Source organism: Oncorhynchus kisutch, linkage group LG14 (assembly GCF_002021735.2).
Source record: "Oncorhynchus kisutch isolate 150728-3 linkage group LG14, Okis_V2, whole genome shotgun sequence".
NCBI classification, from domain to species: Eukaryota; Metazoa; Chordata; class Actinopteri; order Salmoniformes; family Salmonidae; genus Oncorhynchus; species Oncorhynchus kisutch.
This window is the reverse complement of record NC_034187.2, coordinates 52,594,710-52,618,233: the sequence shown is the minus strand read 5'-3', so window position 1 is coordinate 52,618,233 and position 23,524 is coordinate 52,594,710. Positions and strand designations below refer to the sequence as shown.

The 23,524-nt window shown below is 40.7% G+C and overlaps 1 protein-coding gene across 4 annotated transcripts in view; it reads left to right on the top strand.

Moving 5' to 3' along the window:
• Positions 1–3,932: 3,932 nt before the first annotated feature.
• The window catches only part of LOC109903707 (angiopoietin-1-like), a 66,517-nt gene continuing 46,925 nt past the window's right edge, over positions 3,933–23,524 (top strand). Inside the window, exon 1 of one of the 4 annotated variants that reach the window (XM_031788557.1) lies at positions 3,933–4,956. In XM_031788557.1, the coding sequence (XP_031644417.1) occupies positions 4,531–4,956 (426 nt within the window). In that variant the 5' untranslated portion in view covers positions 3,933–4,530. Of the gene's footprint in view, positions 4,957–17,558; positions 17,703–23,524 lie in introns of those variants that run through there. The other 3 variants (XM_020500573.2, XM_020500575.2, XM_020500574.2) reach the window with 3 other exon arrangements.

Here is a 23,524-nt window from a genome sequence, read left to right as displayed (position 1 = left end):
GTGAGATTACACAACTCAATTAAGATGCTGCAAGTACGAACAGCTCGTGTGTTTCCTCCTGTAAGACTTACAACTGCTGCTTGTTGTGAAAAGGCACAGACGATGCCAATATGAGCGGAAAGGAGGTTATTTCTGATATGACAATGTATTTCTGCTTCATCATTTCATAGTACAAAGTACGACTACGTGGCCGCGCACGACTCCAACATCATCAAAGTTCCTGACGACATGATGTTGGTTGGCCTGATCACCGACGACTGGACTGCCTATAAGAAGAAGGTCAGTGACCTGGCAATGTGGTGCAAGAAACAGAGGGCGGGGCAAACACCCCCATCCACATCGAAGGGGTTGCAGTGGAACGGGTCGAGAGCTTCAAGTTGCTCAGTGTCCACATCACTAAGGAATTATCCCGGTTCACACACACGAACACAGTTGTGGAGAAGGCACGACAACGCCTCTTCCCCCTCAGGACGCTGAAGAGATTCGGCATAGGCCCTCAGATCCTCAAAGGTTCTATACCGCTTGGTATGGCAACTGTTAGGCATCCGACCACAAGACGCTAGAGAGGGTAGTGCATACTGCCCAGTACATCACTGCCATCCAGGACCTCTACACCAGGCGGTGTCAGAGGAAGGCCCGAAAAATTGTCAAGGACTCCAGCCACCCAAGTCATAAACTGTTCTCTCTGCTACCACTTGACAAGCAGTACTGATACACCACGTCTGGAACAGACAGGATCCTGAACAGACCCCAAGCCATCAGACTGCTAAAGAGTTAGTTAAATGGTTCTTAAAAAATAGCTACCCGGATTATCTGTATAGACCCTCTTTTCTGTATGTACAGTATATAGATCTTTTTAAATATATTTTCTCCTAACCCTCCCCTAATTGTAGTAAACTAATGGACAACAACACTTAGGTTTCTACTTCCATACATGCTATATACATTTTACGGACACGGATATATTTTACAATAGTTATCTTTTGTTTCTTATAAGTCCCATCCTTCAGCTACCCTCAACCCCTCCCATCTATCTATGAAGACCTTCCAGTCCCAGCCTTCAGCTACCCTCAACCCCTCCCATCTATCTATGAAGACCTTCCAGTCCCAGCCTTCAGCTACCCTCAACCCCTCCCATCTATCCCTGAAGACCTTCCAGTCCCAGCCTTCAGCTACCCTCAACCCCTCCCATCTATCTATGAAGACCTTCCAGTCCCAGCCTTCAGCTACCCTCAACCCCTCCCATCTATTCCTGAAGACCTTCCAGTCCTAGCCTTTAGTTACCCTCAACCCCTCCCATCTATCCCTGAAGACCTTCCAGTCCCAGCCTTCAGCTACCCTCAACCCCTCCCATCTATCCCTGAAGACCTTCCAGTCCCAGCCTTCAGTTACCCTCAACCCCTCCCGTCTATCCCTGAAGACCTTCCAGTCCCAGCCTTCAGCTACCCTCAACCCCTCCCATCTATCCCTGAAGACCTTCCAGTCCCAGCCTTCAGCTACCCTCACACCCTCCCATCTATCCCTGAAGACCTTCCAGTCCCAGCTTTCAGTTACCCTCAACCCCTCCCATCTATCCCTGAAGACCTTCCAGTCCCAGCCTTCAGTTACCCTCAACCCCTCCCATCTATCCCTGAAGACCATCCCATTTTGATTTCTATTTTCCATATATTTTGCAACTGTGCTGTGATGTTTCACAAAAGTTCTGAACCTTTCTATTCTCATAGTTTCTACAGGTTGTACATTTAAGATAAACATTTTTGCTCAGAGTATTGTTGTATTTTATGATCAATTGACTATGACTTTTTAAATCATCCAACAGTGCTATTTGCAGAGTTAGCTCCAGGCAAAAGGTTGCAATTCTTCAGCCATTCCTGAACCTGCGACCCCAAAAACAAGCTACATTATGGACAGTACCAAAACAGATGATCTAATGATTCTGTATCTTCGCAGCATGATTCTGTATCTGCAGAGCTGGGATGGTTGTATACCCCATATATATAACATTCTGTTGGTGGCAAGAATGTTGTATAATCATTTAAATTGAAAAACTCTTTCAAGAGTTGTTTCAGGCGTAATTTTGTGTATCAGTTCATAAACCATGTGCCATGGAATCGGTACATTGAAAAACTCTTCCCAACTATTTTGCAATCTATATGGTACAGCTTTTTTAAAAATTTGTATGTCCTTAAATGAAACAGGTGTACTTTTTAATTTGTCACAATTTTTTTGAACTGCTTTTGGTCTTTAATTAGTATTATTAGTATAGACATTAGTATATTATCAGTTAGTATATTTGAGCTTAACCATAATATTTGTTGTTGTAATATTTGTTCTGTCTTTTCTGGTGGATTCAACTGAAATTGCAACCAACTTTCTATGGCTTGTTTAAAAAAAAATTTTCAATATTTTGGAGAGTATTTCATTTTCAAATAACAGAAAGTGAGAGGTCGTAATCTGAATAAAGGACAAAAGGCCCAGTTATGGTACTCATTGTGTATTTATTCCTTGTGTTAATATTAGTTTTATTATTTATATTTTTCTCTCTCTTGTGTTGTTGGGAAGGACCCATAAGTAAACATTTCACTATTAGTCTACACCTGTTGTTTACGAAGCATGTGAATAGATTAGATTTTAGATGTATGCCTACGTATGTATCAGGGTTGAGCTCAATTTAAATTGACGTCAGTCAATTCATGAACTTAAAATCGCCCCCCCCCAAAAATTTTTGTTGCTCACATAAATGGCTTCTTCTTTTCAATTTATTGAGAGGTCGTTGAAAATATTGAAGGTCATTGAATTGGAATTTCAGTTTACTTCCTGAACTGACTGCCTTCAACCCTGCTATGTATACAGCAGACTGTATGATAGTATATCTTATTTGACAGCATGGCATTTAAGCGAATGTTCATGGCAGTGCAAGTAGTTTTGATTTAATACATTCAATGACTCTCTGCTTCGTTTGTAACAGTCGCCAGCAAAGTACGTCAACAGTACCCAGATTTCCCAGAAATGTTTGCACATGCTTTGTGTCTTTGGTAGTCTTGGTTATTCTGGGGATTTGTTATCTTGGGTCTCCTCAATGCATTAATTCACACACCCTTCCTCTCCCACACTGTGCCCCCACTATGACAGAATACACACACATCTCACACACACATCGGGGTGGTTTGGACCACAGTGAAGTGATGAGGACCTGGTCATTTGTATCTGTTGATAGCCTGCCCTGAATCCTAGGGATGTCAGGGCACTGTCCATAATAGGGACTTGACCTTTTGACCCTGGGCCTTTCACCACAGTATTCCCTTGGCTTCCCTCGCTGGCTGCCGATGAAGACATTCCTCCTCTATCTACTCACTCTTGGATTTCGGTTGTGTTTTCCTGAAAACACAGAGCGCTCTCCCAGATTGGAATTTTGACAGCTTTCGCATGTTGTGGCTATTTTTGGTGGGAGGAGAAAAGAACATTAGATATGATATATCACTTGATTTAATATGATAAAGTATGTAAACATTGAATTCTATTACCACCTAAATGGGATAAAACTAGATTTACTAAAAAACAGGGAAATACAACCTTCTGCATGTGTGATCAGCATTGTGAACGCCTGTGTTATATAGTTGAGTGATGGACAGTGAGAATCCTGTGCTGCCTGTTGTTTACTGTAGTGCAGGGGAGATGGGAACAGGCTTAGTGTTTACAGGGGCAGGGCTACCACACAAGCCTCAGGTCACAGAGCTTGTAAACCGATCCTCGCAGTCTGAGCACATCCTCTGTACTGGGGTCCCTTTCTGCCTTACACACACACACACACACACACACACACACACACACACACACACACACACACACACACACACACACACACACACACACACACACACACACACACACACACACACACACACACACACAGAGCGAGAGAGACTCGTCCATACACACACATTCCTCTTCAGTCTATGTGAGGGGCAGGCTCAGAGTGTGCTGGAAGCCTGGTGCTGTTCTTTAGTGAGCCTCACTCCAGTCGTTTAGTCACACAGGGAAACCAGAGCAGAGACGGAGGAGGAAGAGCAGAGCAGAGACACAAGCGGAGGTCTGACGACACTATCTGTATGCACTGACACTCAAATTCAACACATGCAGACATACATGCACATGCTGCGTTGATACAGTGTAAACAAGGATCCTCTAAATAAACACACAAGCTGTCGCGGTGCAACACGTGTATGTGGTGAGCCCTGAACGACTGACTTCTGGCTGACTTGTGACCGGACTTATAGCACTCCAGAAACCCATTACACGCGCGTGTGTGTACGTGTGTGTGAGCACACCGGCGATGCCCTCCAGACCTTCTCACAGTAGGAGGTCCAGCATGGAGATGGAAGGCACATGTTCTACATCGACTGGGATCCTTACAGCGCTCTGATTCTACTCCAACCAAAGGGAATACTGGCCCAAGACCGCTAAACGGAAGAAAATCCAGAATCCAACGATACAAGGACTTTACTTTTCAACCTTTCCCCCCAGGCTGATATGATGTTGTGGAACAAGTTTTCCGGCCACTTGCTTTCCTTGGCAGCCCTGCTGGTGGCAGTAAGCTGTGGCGGGGTGGAGCAGAGAAAAGGGGCAGATGGCAGCGCCAGCAGCACAGGACAGGGTAGCACAGGTGGCATCACGGGTAGCAGTAGTAGTACTAGTAGTGAAAGTAGTAGTGGTAGTAGTAGCAGCAGTAATCGGAGGTACCACAGAGTGCAGCATGGACAGTGCACCTACACCTTTATCCTACCTGAGGGCGACGGCAGCGGAGGGAATTCATGCAGACAAGGGAAAGCCGCGACCCAGTTTAACAGCGCCAATGCGCTGCAGAGAGACGCTCCTCCACTGGAACAGGACTTCGCTTCACAGAAGATCCAACACCTGGAGCTCGTCATGGAGAACTACACTCAGTGGCTGCAGAAGGTAAGCGAGAAGTGGTCACACTGTCAACAACTTTGGTTGAACACAGGTGTTCATTTATGTTTACTTTCAGATTTTTTCTTCTTCTGGTGTTTCGTGACACCTTTAACAGCGATGTGTGTTTGAGAATGACGTTCTCCGGCTTTCAATTTGAGTTCTCCTGAGGTTGTCTTAATTCGTGTCCTTACTGCATTGTCGGGGATACATCTGTGTTCATATTGGCTGGAGCTGTGTTCTACGAGTGTTTTATTAATGTTTTTAAGATCTTGGTAGCGGATCTTGCATTGATGAACGATCATTATGACAAATGCAAAACTTTGTGAGCAAATCTCATACAGAAGCCCACGGTACTGAACGAGGATCCTATTAATCTGGTTAAAAGCCTTTGTGCGACTGTCACATACCGACAAATAACCAACATCCATATATAATTGAAATCCACAAAGCTGCTTCATTACATTCATTGTAAAATGAGAACTTGTTCTCAACTTGCCTACCTGGTTAAATAAAGGTGAAATAAATTTAAAAAAAAAAAATAATTACGTAACTGTCTATATCAACCATCAATCTATTTGTGTAAGATCAGTACTCAGTACTTTTCCGAAAATCTCCATGCTTCCTGAGCAAATTCCAAAGACGTCCAGTTACGTTCCGCGCTGCGTCCGTCACAAAGTGGTGGTAGTATTGTGTTAGTCACCCAGAGTTCTCCAGTGTGCTGTCTCTTTAATGACAGGAAACCAATAAAGACCCCTGTGAGAGTGCGAGGGAAGAATGCCCCCTCTATGTGCTGCTACCCAGGACTTCTCATTAGTCCAGACTGTAGCATTAGAATAGAAAAAACAACAACATAATGGCATAATCAGATATTTTCAAAGTGCATTATATTGATTATTGGGACAGGATTTACTAATAGGAAAGACATTAAACCATTTTTTATTTTATTTTATAAAAGGGGATATTTACTTGTTATTGGGAATGCATCTTCAATTTTCCCTTCTGTATCTTTTGCCGTGCAAAATTGTGGTTCCATTTTTATTTCAAAGCTCTGGATGCTTTTGAAGGGTAACCTTCAAATTGGATTCTCAACAGGCAAGGGCAGTTTCAAGATTTAAATAGAGGTTAAAGCTAATATGATGTTACAACTGGGTACTGTACAGTATCGCGGGAAACATAAATAATGATTTTGCAACGCAGTGCTCAGTGAATACAACTGGGAAAGCAATTTTTTTTAAAGAAAGCAATTAACAAGCAAATATACTTCTCATTAGGCTTGCCAAGAAGTGTAGGCAAGGAAAATAAGCGGCATACATTTCAAATTGAGTGTTGCTAATTTACCATCTATTAGGGGTTTAAGAGACAGATGCCTGTGGTGCATATGACTATGTCCAGCCTGGTCTCAGAGCGTTTGGTCTTACTCTGAACGTAAATCTGTGAATTTAATTTAGTATGATATGTTATGTTTGGTATAGTTAACTAAGACAGATGGTTACTTAAGGCAAAAATGAAAGGAGGGTGGTTGGTAGGTGTGGATGGGTTGGTGTATAATACAATTGTCCAGCAACCCAAAGGTTGCGAGTTCGAATCTCATTACAGACAACTTCAGTATTTTAGGTCATTCGCAACTTTTCAACTACTTACAATTTTTTTTAGCTACTTTGCAACTACTTAGCATGTTAGCTAACCCTTCACCTAAACTTAACCCTAACCTTAACCGTAACCCTAACCCTACCCTAGCTAACGCTACCTAGAATGTGTAACACATCATAAGATTAGCAAATTCCAACATATTGTACGTTTTGCAAATTCGCAAGATATTGTACATTTAGCAAATAAGTAGCATACAGTATCAGTCAATAGTTTGCACACACCTACTCATTCAAGGGTTTTTCTTTATTTTTACTATTTTCTACATTGCAGAATAATAGTGAAGACATCAACACTATGAAATAACACATATGGAATCATGTTGTAAACAAAAAAGTGTTAAACAAATCAAAAAATATGTTATATTTGAGATTCTTCAAAGTAGCCACACTTTGCCTTGGTGACAACTTTGCACACTCTTGGCATTCTCTCAACCAGCTTCATGAGGTAGTCACCTGGAATGCATTTAAATTAACAGGTGTGCCTTTTTATAAGCTAATTTGTGGAATTTCTTTCCTTCTTAATGCGTTTGAGCCAGTCATTTGTGTTATGACAAGGTAGGGGTGATATACAGAAAATAACCCTATCTGGTAAAAGACCAAGTCTATATTATGGCAAGAACAGCTCAAATAAGCAAAGACAAACGACAGTCCATCATTACTTTAAGACATGAAGGTCAGTCAATACGGAAAATTTCAAGGACTTTGAAAGTTTCTTGAAGTACAGTCGCAAAAACCATCAAGCGCTATGATGAAATTTGCTCTCATGAGGACCTCAACAGGAAAGGAAGACCCAGAGGTAACTCTACTGCAGAGGATAAATTCATTAGAGTTACCAGCCTCAGAAATTGCAGGCCAAATAAATGCTTCACAGAGTTCAAGTAACAGACACAACTCAACATCAACTTTTCAGAGTAGACTGTGTGAATCAGGCCTTCATGGTTGAATTGCTGCAAAGAAACCTCTACTAAAGGACACCAATAAGAAGAAGAGACTTGAATGGACCAAGAAACATGAGCAATGGCCATTAGACCGGTGGAAATGTGTCCATTGAGATGGTTTGGGATGAGTTGGACCTCAGAGTGAAGGGAATGCAGCCAACAAGTGGCCAGCATATACTCCTTCAATAATTCCAGGTGAAGCTGGTTGAGAGAATGCCAAGAGTCTGCAAAGCTGTCATCAAGGCAAAGGGTGGCTACTTTGAAGAATCTAAAATATATTTTGATTTGTTGAACATACTACATGATTCCATATGTGTTATTTCATAGTTTATGTCTTCACTATTATTCTACAATGTAGAAAATAGTCAACATAAAGAAAAACCATTGAATGAGTAGGTATGTCCAAACTTTTGACTGGTACTGTGTAATACAAATTGTAAATTGTAACATATCATACATAATGGTGGATGGACATCCACAAATGAATACATACCATACAAAACTTAACTACTTGGATTTACATACAGAATAATACGAAATGCTCTGAGACCAGGTTGCGCCATCACGTCCTTTTCCTCCAACAAATGAAAACCTGCTTCGTATTAGATATTGCAAATAATGAATGAGTCTTTTCATGGTGAGGTGTCATGTTCTTTTGCCTATGTCTGAATAATGATTTGTTTGTAAAGCCAGTTAGGTGTTTAAGATCACAAATACGGTTTCACTGTGACGTTAATGAATTGTGAGGTCATCACTGATACCACTTGGCAACTGAATTGCTTTTCTTAGCTTTGAGACTTGAACCCTGTCTCTGAAAAGACAGATTGTCTCTCTGAAATGAATACATGAATCAAATAAACAAACTCTAAATTCGGAAAAGCAGCTCTGCTGTACTTTTCACAATATTGTGACTTTCCAATGAGATTAGTAAGGGCAATCTATGATGAATTGCTTAAACACATAATAGTTTATTTTTGTCTGTAAAATGTTGGCACAAAAGTGAACAAATAATTTCACATAATGCACAGTGGATTGGAGATTACACTGGAATTGTGGGATTAATTTAACAGAACGTCATCAACACCCGTTAGCATGCTGTGCCCTCTGCTTATTAGTAGTTAGTGTACCCTCTTAAAAGCTATTTGGGAAAGCTTCTCAACTGTTTTACTGCGTTTCATCTAGCTCTGAAAGGTTATCTTTTCACTCCTCAGGTTGTGAGAAATAGTCGTTCTTTATAAATAACTCAATCTTACATTCCAATGAACTGTTGGTTGAGTTTATAGTTAGGAAAGTAGCAGATATGTTATTCCTTCTTACTGTATGGTGCATTTTTGAATTTGTATTATTTAACCTTTATTTAACTGGGCAAGTCAGTTGAGAACAAATTATTATTTACAAGTTCACTCTAGTAAAGCACAAAGATACGGGTATGTACATATCAATTCCCAAAGAAATGTTTGGCTTTTGCTCAGAAACAGCACGTATCACTATGCATCAATGGTTAAAAACTGCTTTTAAACTTGAAATAAGCTGCGGGTTGTAAATGATTATTGACCTACAGTATATAAATGAAGAAAAACTACTGGTATGCAAAATATTGTTCAGTGGAGATCACATCACACATTTAGTACCACGTCTATACATTGTAAGAGAAGTATGTTGATTCAAAATACAATTGTAAGGCCACCAGCTGTAATAGGATTGTGAGTTTGCTCGACATTTGGGCATATAACTGAAAGAACAGACAGTGCCGTTGGAAAGTATTCAGACCCCTTGACCTTTTCCACATTTTGTTACATTACAGCCTTATTTTAAAATGGATTACAGAGTTTTCCCCCTCATCAATCTACACACAATACCCCATAATGACAAAGCAAAAACAGGTTTTCAGAAATGTTTGCTAATTTACAAAAAAAAATGTTTTTAAATATTGCATTTATATAAATATTCAGACCCTTCGGGTATGATGCTACAAGCTGGCACACCTGTATTTGGGAAGTTTCTCCCATTCTTCTCCGCAGATCCTCTCTGTTTTCAAGTCTCTCCAGAGATGTTCGATTAGGTTCAAGTCTGGGCTCTGGCTGGGCCACTCAAGGACATTCAGAGACTTGTCCCGAAGCCACTCCAGCGTTGTCTTGGCTGTGTGCTTAGGGTCGTTGTCCTGTTGAAAGGTGAACTTTTGCCCCAGTCTGAGGTCCTGAGCACTCTAGAGCAGATTTTCATCAAGGATCTCTCTGTACTTTGCTCCGTTCATCTTTCCCTCGATCCTGACTAGTCTCCCTGTCCCTGCCCCTGAAAAACATCCCCACAGCATGATGCTGCCAGAGCCATGCTTCACTGTAGGGATGGTGCCAGATGAATGCTTGGCATTCAGGCCAAAGAGTTAAATCTTGGATTCATCAGACCAGAATATCTTGTTTCTCATGGTCTGAGAGTCCTTTAGGTGCCTTTTGGCAAACTCCAAGCAGGCTGTCATGTGCCTTTTACTGAGGAGTGGCTTCCATATGGCCACTCTACGATAAAGACCTGATTGCTGCAGAGATGGTTGTCCTTCTGGAAGGTTCTCCTATCTCCACAGAGGAACTGTAGAGCTCTGTCGGAGGGACCATTGGGTTCTTGGTCACCTCCCTGACCAAAGACCTTCTCCCCCGACTTCTCAGTTTGGCCGGGCAGGCAGCTCTAGGAAGAGTCTTGGTGGTTCCAAACTTCTTCCATTTAAGAATGATGGAGGCCACTGTGTTCTTGGGGACCTTCAATGCTGCAGAAAATGTTTGGTACCCTTCCCCAGATCTGTGCCTTGACACAATCCTGTCTCAGAACTCTATGGACAATTCCTTTGACCTCATGGCTTGGCTTTTGCTCTGACATACACTATCAAATGTGGGACCTTATATAGACAGGTGTGTGCCTTTCCAAATAATGTCCAATCAATTGAATTTACCACAGGTGGACTCCAATCAAGTTGTAGAAACATCTCAAGGATGATCAATGGAAACAGGGCGCATCTGAGCTCAATTTCGAGTCTCAAAGCAAATGGTCTGAACACTTACTGTATGTAAATAAGGTATTTCTGCTCTTTATTGTTAATACTTTTTCAAAAATGTCTAAAAACCTGTTTTCACTTTGTCATTAAAATATATTGTATGTAGATTGCTGAGGCTTTTTTTTATTTAATCAATTTCAGAAGAAGACTGTAACGTAACAAAATGTGGAAAAAGTCATGGGGTCTGAATACTTTCCAAAGGCACTGTATATTCTCATGTTGAATTGAATGTTCACTCAATTTGAGCTGAGTTTGTTGAGTAAACACACTTTAATACATTAGCTCAAATTTTTGTCCTTTTGAAGTCCGCTCAAGTCACAGAATAATGCTGATTAAGCAATTGGTCATATTGGCTTTTAAAATTATTATTTTTACAGTGTAGGCCTACTGTCAGGCCATCCTGTGTAGAAAAGAGTCTGAGTTTAAATCCGACTGAAATTGAATCTCACTGGTCTTTATCTTTGTTCAGTGGACCTCAACACACTATACAGCATACTATAGAAACAGTACTGAATTCTAGACTAATGAGACCGCTGGCATAACTTTTCCACAAATGTAAAAATGTGAGTGTTGCGAATGCTTCTGCCATCACCACTAATACCACCAGGTTTCTTCCCTGACACATTTGCGTTCTCTGCAGACCTCTGACATTTTTCATCTGAAGCGAGAAAATGAAGGGGGAGGGGGGGGAACATGCATCCAGCATGCCTTTATTTTTCAGGAAGAACAACATTCGATAATCTTGTCAACGATAAAGTTGATAGACAGGAGATGTTACAGTAACCAGTTGACGCCAACACAAGAAGAATTAGAAGAGACGCTTCACGAGGCAGCCCTGAAGCACACAGCGATAATTCCGCCTAATTATGGACGTGCAGGAACATCCGGATGCAGTTAACATTTTTCATTGGACAGAAGATTAAGTGTCCCAGCCAGTCTATCTATCTTAATCACGTAAGCCTTGGCTGCTTGTCGAGAGGAGAGCTGTCCCTAATGCTACACCAGCCACTCTGGTGAAAGAATCAACAAAGGATACCACACACACTCCCATGCATGGGCGCTTAACTGTTGGGGGTAGATGCAGCAAGCAGCTGTTTGAGAAGCATTAGGCTGTCCCCATCATTCCCACTGTGAAATTCTGCTTGGCCCAGGGAAGAGCAGGCACTGATAACATTCCTGCCCAGTCAAAGGTGGCTTCTGTTTGTCTGAATATTACTTCTCCAGCAGACCTGTAAAGAAGGGGGAATTGGATCAGATTTTCTGTGATCTTTGGGTATTTGTCGCTGGAAACGAGCCACTAAATAATGCATCCCCACTCCAGGCCATTGCTGCAGGGCTTGGGGAAGTGTGCATGGTCAGTTGTAGAGGAAAGATCATTAAGTTTGCCTTTAAAAAAACAACAACATTCAATCATAGTTAAAATGACTTGGGGTGAGATGTTTTGTATCACTCACCTGATCATTTCCAGATGCATTCAACATTTGAAAGGTATAAATCACCTACAGGAGAGATACACTCCAGATCCCCTTTCTACGTCCTCAATATTTAAAGGACAACTCAAGTCATTGGAACTTGGACGAAGGTCCATTTTGAGGAGCCAAAAAAAACCTTCTGCTTCTAGCGAGTGAAAGTGATAGATCTTCACACTTTGACTTTAGTGCAGACAGTAGAAAGGGTTTTCAAACCAACGTTTCTTCAGAGGGAGGCATTGCCAGAATAAGCTGTTGAAGTCAAAAGAGAGACAAAAATCAGTGTGTACACAGTGCTATCCCTGTGAAATTCCCATTGCTGTGCCTTTAAACTGAACATGGCTGGTTAGTGTAAACACAGGGGTTAATGGGATGTACAACGTGGTTAATACAGCGAAAGGCTGAATATTTCTATTCGTAATGCTACTAGAAGGCCACACAGCATGCCTAAAGAGCCAAGGAAGGACCAAGCTATTTTAGGGGTGACTTCCTCTGTATCAAAGTACATTTTTGCGGATAATGCGGGCCAAAACTAATAATCGGATGATGCATAGATTTAGTGGACATGCAACAGACTGAGAAGCGCTTCCTTCCTGTCCAGCACAAAACATGTAAGACCGCAAAAATAGCAGAACGGGTTGTTCTATTCTGCTACTGCTTCCATAAATGAATCTTTGCCTCCCTTGCACTAGCAGAGAAGGTGAAAAGAGAACAGAGCTTTCTTCTCAACATGTCACGGGAATAAGGAAGTTCATTACGGCAATGCCACAGTATTTCCACATGGATGTGGACACTGAGGCCAACATGGTTAATGTTCTTGGTTTTCAGGAAAGGGGCATTTAGTATGTTTGTCACAGTCAATATGGCAGCGCACTTAGTTTCAAACTATTTTTTCCAGGAATCATATTTCGTTGTGGTCGTCAGCCTCGAACCTGTTAGAACTTTTGATATTGGGCAGAAAAGTCCTTAACTTTATACTACAGTTATGCAACCGAAATTAATGGTGGAGCTAATTTCTCTGTAATGTTACCCACGGTCTGGAGAGGCTCTCTGAGAGGCATCATGGGTACATGTGGTTAAACTTCCTGCATTCATTTTAATGAATCACTCTCTGGTGGGCACTTTGTGCAGGATTTATCTAGCTTTAATTGCTATATTATTTTTGTATTTGGTAAGGTGTGTTATGTAACCCTCAAGACATGTCACTTAGTGCTCTGCACTCACTAGTTTGTGTGTTGAATGAATTGAGAATATACTGCATTATGTTTGGGTTTCCTTCCTTCTGAGTATATTCCATTCTTAATAATGGAATCATTTTTTCTTCCTGGGAGTACCACAGGTATTATAAATTAAGGGCTAGGCGTCCAGTCAGCGGGACACCTGTCGACAACTTCCGGAGAAATTGGAGGGCGCGTAATTCAAATAAATAATCATAAAATGATGCATATTAAACATCTAGGTACATATGTGTCTTATATCGGTTAAAAGCTTAAATGATTGTTAATCTAACTACATTGTCTGATTTACAATAGGCTTTACAGCGAAAGCATGCCATGCGATTGTTTGAGGACGGTGCCCCGCTTCAAAATGATATTAAACCAGAACAGGCTTCGTAAAATCACAAATAGCAATTAAATATTCACTTACTTTTTGAAAATCTTCCTCTGATTTGCAATCCAAAGGGTCCCAGCTACAACATGCATGGTTGTTTTGTTAGATAAAATCCTTTATATCCCAAAAAGTCAGTTTAGTTGGCTCCATCGATTTGAGTAATCCACTTGTTCAACATGCAGAGAAAGGAATCCAAAAAGCTACCGCTAAACTTTGTTAAAACAAGTCAAAATATGTTTATATTTAATCCTTTAATCCTAATTAAACTATAATACTTCATATGGAAAGAAGTATGTTCAATAGAAAAGCAAAATAAACAAGTGCGCGTCCCAGACTGATTTCCAACTCTGACTCCCAGTACCAAAGCTCAAAATTCTTCCTCGTTTGGGAAGAAACAAGCCTGAAACCTTGAACGAAGACTGTTGACATCTAATGGAAGCCATAGGAATTGTAATCTGGGAGCTGGAATTACATATGACCCATAGCTTTCCATTGGAAGAGCATGGGCTCTCTCCAAAAAAGTTGTGGTTGGTTTGTTTTGGGATTTTCTCCTACCATTTCAATTGTGTTATAGTCTCATACATTATTGTAAATTTCTGCAAACTTCAAAGTGTTTTCTATCCAATGGTACCAATTATATGCACATCCTGGCTTCTGGGCCTGAGTAACAGGCAGTTTAAAGTGGAGGAAGTGGAGAAAAATAGACCCTAGCTTGAAGAAGTTTTAAAGTGAGTGTGCTGCAGCATGTCACTCAGGTGATATGGATAATTTTACCATATAGGCCTATACTGTATATCAGGTAACTAATAGTTTGAAACAGTTAGTGGTATTTGACCTGGTTTTGAATAAGGGTAAAGTATCACATACCTGTGAAAGGAATTAATATAAATAATGTTGTTTTGGGCAAGCAAGTGGAAGTCGTTGTGCTTGTGTTTAGAAGTAATACCGTAGCTTGCGAGCATTGTCGAACGTAGTCCATAGTCCAATGCCCTGGCAAATGCCTTTCTATGGCACGGGTGAGTGATTTTGACCCAAATAAAAGATAGTTCCCATTTTTATATTGTGGAATTGGAATACTATACAATACTATAAATGTGATTGTTCGGTCAGTGGTCAAATAAATTCTGCTATCACAGTTTACTACAACATATCAATACTGAATTTGGAATCCAGCTGTGATAAGAATGGCGTATCACTGGTTTCCATTATTTATATATGTCACAGGCTATAACTCATGTCATCATTTTTCGACCTTGTTAAGCTTCTGTCATCTTTCTCAGAACTTATCCACCGGGTAGCCCGTTCTGGTTCATTTCAGTCCTGTAGAATTCCACCAGGCCCTACAAGAGTCTGCCTTCATATAAATGTATACAGCTTTTGTTCTTCGAGGGACAGCTATCACAGAAAAAAAACATGCAGGTCTATGCTTTCTATTTCTGTTTTCTGGCATGCGGCAGAAACGAAAGAGACCGTCGAGCCGTTGTTTCTTTGTATCTCTTTTTGGGTTCGGCCAATCTTTAAGTTCACTGTAGAGTTTCATCGTCTACAAAATCCATCGGAATTCTCTTCCATCGGACAATTATTCATCTGAGAGATAAGGCTGACTCCGAGGAGTCGGGGTAAATTCCTGAAGCATCCCCATACACTGCCATTGAGCTCTAATCTCCTTAGAGGTTGTGTCCTACAGATGTTCCATTGTGAGTGGCTGCCTTTGTCTGTCAGCACTGAGGCCGCTTGCCAAAGTCCCAAAGGACACCATTTCACCTTATCTGAGAGTTCAGCTTCTTCAACTTTTCCATGATTACAAATCAAAACATCACAATTGGGGATGAAAGAGAGCAATGGAATAGTTTCAGTTGAAGCGGAGAGGCTTTGAATACATGAACAGAACAGCAGATAAATATCAAGTCATAAAAGCACCCGCCGTGTGGGAAACCGAACGAAGACAAGCAAGTGAAGGTGGGGAGAGAGGGAAAGAGTGTGGGAGATATTGGGCAACAGATAAACATTTTCACTCCCTCACAGCCAGAGTTGGATCTGTAAATGATGAATAGCCGAGTTTTCCTTCTCTTACTCTGTTCTTGTGCCGTTGTTGTCATAAGACTTCCATGAGAACTATTTGCAATGACCCCACTAATTTATTTATTCCATGTCTTTGGTGCGGGTAGGGCTTAGGGAAAAGTTGCTTGATGAAGAATTGTTTGTGGTCCATATCTTATGATATATTAACATGCGGTTTGAAACTGCACAATATGGTAGGCCACTCACAACTCCTTCCAGTGCGGTGGGTGGTTTTGTCTTATGTGTGGGACGTGTTTGGGTCCTGCTTTATCAGTTTAGAGCTGTGATCGGCGTGACACCTCATCCACACCCCTCACACACACACACACACACACACACATTATATTGACAGCTCTGGAGAACATCTTAACCTTGTAGAGCACTGTGTTTGCCTTGTCTGGGACCCAAGCCAGGCTTCTCACATTCCACACAATACCAGGGCTGTGGCTGGCAGAGTCAACTGGAGATAGTGTGCTTGCCCCATTCCCCCTTTTCTCCCCTTATCACATCATTTTAGACCTTTAAAATTGGAGTCAAAGGTCAATCTGCATTACACTCCAACTTTTTAAAGAGTAGAACTGTACTCAATTTAGTCTCAATCACCCTTATGATAGAGCCCTAGCAGGCTTTGTTGGGTCGGGATAAGACTGACCTCTTGTACTATAAAACTGTAAGTGTTTCAGGGATAAACGGATAGTTTCAACAAGAGGTGTAACAGTAGTCGAGGGTAGAAATTCAGAAACTACCAGACTGATGCAGACCACCACCAGAGAGTCACTCAACGAGACAGCCCCAGAACACACGTCTGCAGCTGGAAAACGAATGGAGCTCTAAGCCTGTTAAGTCATAAATGGGTGCAGATGTTTGTATGAGTGGACGTATCTGCCAGGGGGAGCTGCAGGCTCGGGTTGGGGGGGTCAATCCTCAGCAGGTCTGGAGGGGCTGTGCATGGATAGACTGGAGGAGCATGGGGTGGGATTCAGTCTGACTAATGGTGGTTTATACTGTAGAAGGTCAGGTGGGATCTGCCTCTGTTACCCCTCAGAGCTCATTCACCGAGCTTGAAACATTATGCATTAAATTCTCAAACTTCTTAACATATAGTAGTGTATGTCATTGTGTCAATCTGCCTGATAATTTAGTTTTGTTTAACTTTATTTGACCATTTATTTTCTTTTTTTTACTATTCGGAACATTTCAATAATGTTATATGGCAGGGGACTACTGCGAGTCACGTGTTCTCAATTTAAGGGGAATCTAAAGCATTCAAAAATAGGACTCTCAAATATTACACAATAATGTTGGAGTATTACATTCTATAAGCATACAATAATATGGTAACCGTAGTCTAGCGCAGGGGTCTCTAACCTTTTCTAGCATGAGAGCTACTTATGTAAAAAAAATTAAAAATAAAATACTGAGCTACTCATTTTTTTCTAGCTTTCAAATAGGCACATTATTTTCTTCTCCTCTCCCCTGCAACTCCTTCCCGGGTCCTTTTTGTACAAGTGAAGTAGTGCACTATGTTTTCTGTCAATATACCTGGTAAAATAATGGTTAATAAACAACTCTAGCCATTAGCATCCATTTTCCCTTCGTTACACTGGTATGAGCTGAGGTCAGGGGTCCTATAAAATCTGAGATTTTTTTTCTCCCAAATTATGTTTAATATTTTCCCAAATTATACTTTCTCAGTTTTATTTCCACTCTCAAAGTTACAATTGTTCATACAGAAACAACGAAATTGGATGTTCTGAGTCCATGCCAAAGCTTAAATCACATCAGGAGACCCGTTTTTATTTAAGTCTGGAAGAAAACTAACACATTTAGATTAATCCCCCTTTAATTGCACATCTGGCCCTTTAATTGTGCATCTCGTGAGTGAGGAATGTGCTTTCTAATGTGCAGGTCTAACAACGGTTCTGTACTGCTGCTGCTCATTTCAAGGTTTGCAAAATAACAAATTATATACTTCTGCCAGGTAAGCCTACTTCGCCGGTAACATTTCATTGATAAGGTTTTGGGGGAAGTATTTCTGTCAACCAACCCACAAGACGGTTGTGCCTACATGGATTGATAGACACGCGTGTATCACAGACAGACGGGCAATATTATGTTAGCGTTGGCTTTTTTAGCCAATAGTGGCTAATCAGGGGTGGGATAATGTCAAAGTTGCGTTAATTAGATAGAAGCTGGGTGCTTGCGGTGTATAATACTTGCGAGATTTGTTTATGACAGTTTGCAGAGGAACACGTGAAAATTGCATGTACTTTCAGAATTGTTTGGCGAGCAAGGCTACTCAGAGTTGGGCTGAAAGATAGTGATATCTCGCAATTGACCTGTTGGAGACCACTGGTCTAGCTGAAAGGATCCCTACGCATCCCTTATCCTTCAGCTCAGCCTGGGGATAATGCACCTACCCTACTTGTCTTTGGGGTGCGCTGGTTTCGATCATCTAATCTCTCCCTGGTTGTCACCATGTGTATACACACTTCTTCTGCACTTCAGCCTCAGAAAGCAAAAATAAACAGAGATCCAGCCAGATGAAAGGCCGGGGATATGGCGACATTGTGCTGCGTATCCTCTGTGTGTCTGCCGCTCTGCTCTGGGCCCTCAGAGGAGACAGAGCTGTAAGAGGCTGGAGAGGACCACGCTGGGTTATGATGATGTTACAGTGTTCAAACAGAGCTCTACTGTGCAGGTCTGGCCTGGTCTGCCTGGGGATCTTCCATATGATATGACTATGAGCTTCCACAGCTCCAAGGGTGGGGTTTTGCTTGAAGGGAACTGCATTCTCTCCATGTTGACATGTAGATTGTAGGTTAGCCAAAGGAAAGTGGGATGAATTAGTCAGTGTTATTACTTTACAAGACTTGACCTCTGAGTTGTTGGTTAGGATGTGAAACTAGCTATAACATTGCAGAAACATTGGGATATCTTCTTTAAGATTTGTGACTTAAAAAATATATATTATAGACATTTGAATCTATGAAAGAGACACACTGCCTCAGCAGTCGTCAGCATCCATTTTCTCTTTGTTACACTGCTATGAGCTGAGGTCAGCCCAAAGCAGTTCCATCTGGTGAGGGCTACTGTACCTCTTCCTGCTGCTTTGTTTTCATCCCACTGTTGTTCAGCATGCACCGTAACTGAGGAAAAAGGGGGCTGTTCCGAGCCACTGCCTCTGCGGCCTCCATACCATTGACCCCCTGTGCCGCCCCCCCCTTCCGCCCTGTACTACCCCGGGGCACGATGACTACCGCTGTCAGCACAGATGCTGGATATCAAAGCCCCCTGTCCAGAGTCCAGACCCACACAGCCACAGATGATACATGGTCCAGTCTCACCCCACACTGTGAGATGAGGCAAAGAAGTGCCTCATAATTTAGAACTGATGTAACAGTGTGGCTCGTTGTGTGATGTACACTTAGAAAATAAAGTTGGGCTTGGGTTTGACTTGGGAGCTTATATAGGTTTTTTGGTTTTGTGAGGGTAACCCTGGATGACTAGAGAATTTATAAACTTTCGCCTCTTTAGCGGGATGATAGCGGGGGAAGATAAACATGGACGTGACACTGAATGTAATAATTGCTGTCATTAAATGGCCATTTATTTGATTAGAAGAGGAAGCAGTTCTGATAGATGTTTAGCTGCCTCTGGCAGTGAGGGAATATAGTAGTTATTATGTTATGAGAAACCCCTACCATATTCTCAAACTTTGAGATTGCAGACATACCAAATGTATTATTTCTTTCTGGCTATCTTCAGGCAAACCAATTCCACCTATGTCTGAAATGTGCTGGAAGAGAGAGAGATACTCCCGAATGTTTGGATTTAATCACCCACCTCCCATGGGTTGGTATTCCTTTGTGTTCTAGGGCTAGGAAGATTGAAACGGCAATGCTGAAAGGATTACTCAGCCATTATCGGCCACATTCCTACTTGGATTGAAACCCAGTGGAAACTTTCCCATGTTTGACAGAATCACTAGCTCAAATCCTCGGAAAACTGCCCTGGTACTAGGGGTCCTACTCCTCCGAGCAGAGTTAAATTTGTTTGGTTGTTTGGTTCTCTTTCCGCATTCCCATGTCTTGGATGAATGCGTGTTTCCTCTCCCAAACGTCCAGATACACATAATTAATTGGGGTAATTTGAGGGCCTGCTTTGACATAAGAGAGCTCCTTGTAACTTGAGGATTTGTGAAAATATACATCCCTACACAATCACGGCTGCAAAATATTTATTTTCACTCTCGATGAATTCACATGAATGATGCTAAGTAACCTGAGCTCAACAGAAGGAAGCAAAACAGTAAAATATGGTTATTACAATGATAGCCTATAATTCAATTATACGTTGATTAATATAGATAGTGAAAATGATAGGGTGTATTAATAGACTATTACTGTTCTTAATCTAGTTTTCGGACCGGGTAAAAACACCAATTGTTTCCCATTTTTGAGATTCATCAGTGTGTTGCCACTAGAATATGGTCATATAAGATAATCCTTGTCTAGACCAACTCTACAAATTCATTTTCAGAGTCTTGATTGTAATAACAAACAAACCTTCCACATCACAGTACCCAAATCAAAAAGAGAAAAGTCAACATTTCTGTTGGACAAGATCCCTCCGGCTGTTCGGAGAGGAGAGCTAAAATTCAAAGCAAACACTTTCTCCGTCCCTCTTTTCATGTTTTGAGTAAGTTCATGTTTATAAGGCAGGATATCAAAAATTAATTGCTTCTTGGTTATATTAACTTCTTCTTCTTCTTGTGAAATTGGCTCTTATTTTTGAAATTTTACCCATCTGTCATTGCCTGTGAAGTGATAGTAGCTTGTTGCCGAGGATGTGTTTCGTTTAGTACGTGATGCTGACTGTTGAAGACCTTGAATTGATGTCTGAGATTTCTATAAATAGATTGGGATAAATTATTCCAATCACATAAGAATGAATGTAAGGCCATATTTCCCAAAAGGAACAGAACAATTTTGGCCGTCACATGTTTAGATTAGTTTTACTTTTCTCAGGCTTTTTTCCATTTATAAATGTTTCACCTTTGTCTAGATTTTATAAACCTTTGAATCTTTAATCTGATTCAAGTTGCGCTAAATGTTACTGTCCATGTACATGATCTATATTTTGCGTTACTAAAACTTACTAAAACATAAATAAATAGCTTTGACTTAATAGTTTGTATAAAATATTTCACAATCTGCCCTAAAATCTGCCCTAAAATCCTTCAGTCCAAAGAGAAAAAAAGTATTGTCTGATTGATATTTAGATTTTAATTAACAGTGCTACAGTGTCTGTAATTTTCTCATGACCGTTTTGTTTACATAATTGTACTAGCGGATTTTATGTAGGATCTCTCCAGGTATTCCAAGATGCACTGGCTCCCCTGTGCTTGTCCTTCACAGAAATCATGTACAATGATTCAGGTTTGAGTTGTTACATAACAGTAATAAGTGGCAACCTACAAGCACGCCCCATTCTACCATGGCAGGCCACCTTTCCATTCCCAGGTTCAAGCTCCAGAGCTTTGGCAACAGGGCCTTCTCCAGGGTTACTCCTAGGCTCTGGAACTCCCCCCAGCCATCCGTTACTCTGAGACGTTACTCACCATCTTTCAATCACTCCTAAAGCCCCAACTCTCCCCAATTGTAAAAGTGTTTCGGTCTTATGTAGCAAAATTAGATTTTTGTTTTGTTTTACATTGTATAAAAGTAGAGGCTCAGAGCTGGAAAAGGGTATATTATACATTGTAGTTGAGGAACAATGGCAAAGTAATTCTGCTTTGACAGATGTTAAATTTGTAACCCCACTTTTGAGAAAATGGGCCTTGAATGTTCTGGTACATTTACTGGAGAGCTCTTCTTTGTCACCCATTCAGCATCCTTCACATGCTCTTAAGCCTTAGCCCCACCCATCTCTTTAAGGATTCACATGCATGACATCAGCAGCCTGGTGGTCCAAAATAGCATAACTGGATTTTAACACCAATAAACCCATCCGTTTAAAAATAAATGTTGTATATGTCAATCTAGCAAACCAGGCTACTAAGCAATGTTTTGGTTCGTTTCTAGCTTGTTAGCTAGCTAACATTAAATTAGCTGGCTAGCCAGTTCAAATAATGTCCACATCATATATCTGAAAACATCTTAACTTTCGCTAATTTGTATTTATTATTACAGGAAAATAAACTCACAACAAGATCGTTCTTTACAAGTTAACGGCAAGCTAATTACAAAAAATAGCTTAACGAAATAAAACCAGGGCATTCTACCAGAGAATTTTAGAACTTGAACACTGTCTCATTGGCCTAACTTTATATTCTAATTTGACTTTGGTGTAGGTCATGTTGTTCTTCACATTACCGTCTCTGGTAAACACACACTACCAAATAAAATCAAAGTTTATTTGTCACATGCACAGGATACAGAATGTGTAAACGGTACAGTGAAAAGGTATCTTACATAGTGGAATCTTTTGTTTAGACATGTAGCTAGCTAACTAAACAATGATCCATAATCCCAACTCATAATGTTACTACCCTGCATGAATCTGCAGATAGCTAATAAACTAGGTTCAATGATAGCTAGCTAGCTAACATTAGGCTATAACTAGCAATGCAAATGGCTCTGAGAAACTAATAATAATACTACACAGATCATAAATGTAATGTTAGCTATCGAGCCAGCTAACATTAGCTAGCTAGCTAACAGAATGCTTTAACTGGCAATGAAAATCACTTTCAAAATTAGAAACTTATAATATCTGAAAATGTAGCTAGCTAGACTCTCTTACATGGATGAATGCTTCTCCCTTTCTGTCACAGATGTCATAGTGGCCTGGCCTTAGTTTGAAGAGGTAACACGGAGACGGGTGATTTATACAACAGCCGTCTGTGTGTTCTTTTTTCGACACCAGAATTTTTTCCATCTCCTTAGCTATCATACTCTGCGTCCACCGGGCTTTCCACTGATTTCAAAACTCTGTCCTCCAGAAGGTGGAGAGCAACACAGTTATTCGCAATTTCTTTCAAAAAAGCTGAGTTAGAAAGGATTACCTGCACATACTGAGTAGCCCGTTGTTATAGACAGAAGCGTGCTACATGGCAGACCAATCCGAACTCATCCCCCAGCATGTCCAGCCCATCCATTATCTCAGCCAATCACAGGAAGGTTCCTACCTTTTTCCGTGGCTAAACCGATACGGCTCGTAATTTAACAATTTTATTTGTATTTACAGATGGAATACAAGTTTGTTGTTAAGGCACATAAAAGTTCACATGTTCCATAAGGCATTTCTGCCAAAAAACGCATTTTGATAAAGAAAATTATGTTTACGTTCAAATGCCTCTCCTGTGAAGTTGTGACGCGTGACATACGCCTAGTTTCTTGAAACGAGTCATATATAAGTCCCATGTATTATTATTATTATTAAACATAGTGACAATTTAATAATGTCAAAGAAACTTGATTTAGATTTTTTGTTTATGCATTACATTTTTTATGTCTGGTAAATGGACCCTGTAAATGGAAGAGAGATGTAGTGTGGCAAATAAAATTGAGAAAATCCTGAAAGTGAATTTTCTACACTAGTTCCTGAAAATGTCAGATATTTACCTCTTTCCTTACATGATTCGGGAAGGATATAATCTTATTAGATTAGTAAATTAAATTGGATCATCTGAATTTGCCAAAACGCATAAAAAAATAGCAACCAATCGGATTTGGACATTTGGAAATCCTTATTTTCCTTACTGCACAAGAACCTAAATCAGATTTTAGGGAGTTTTGT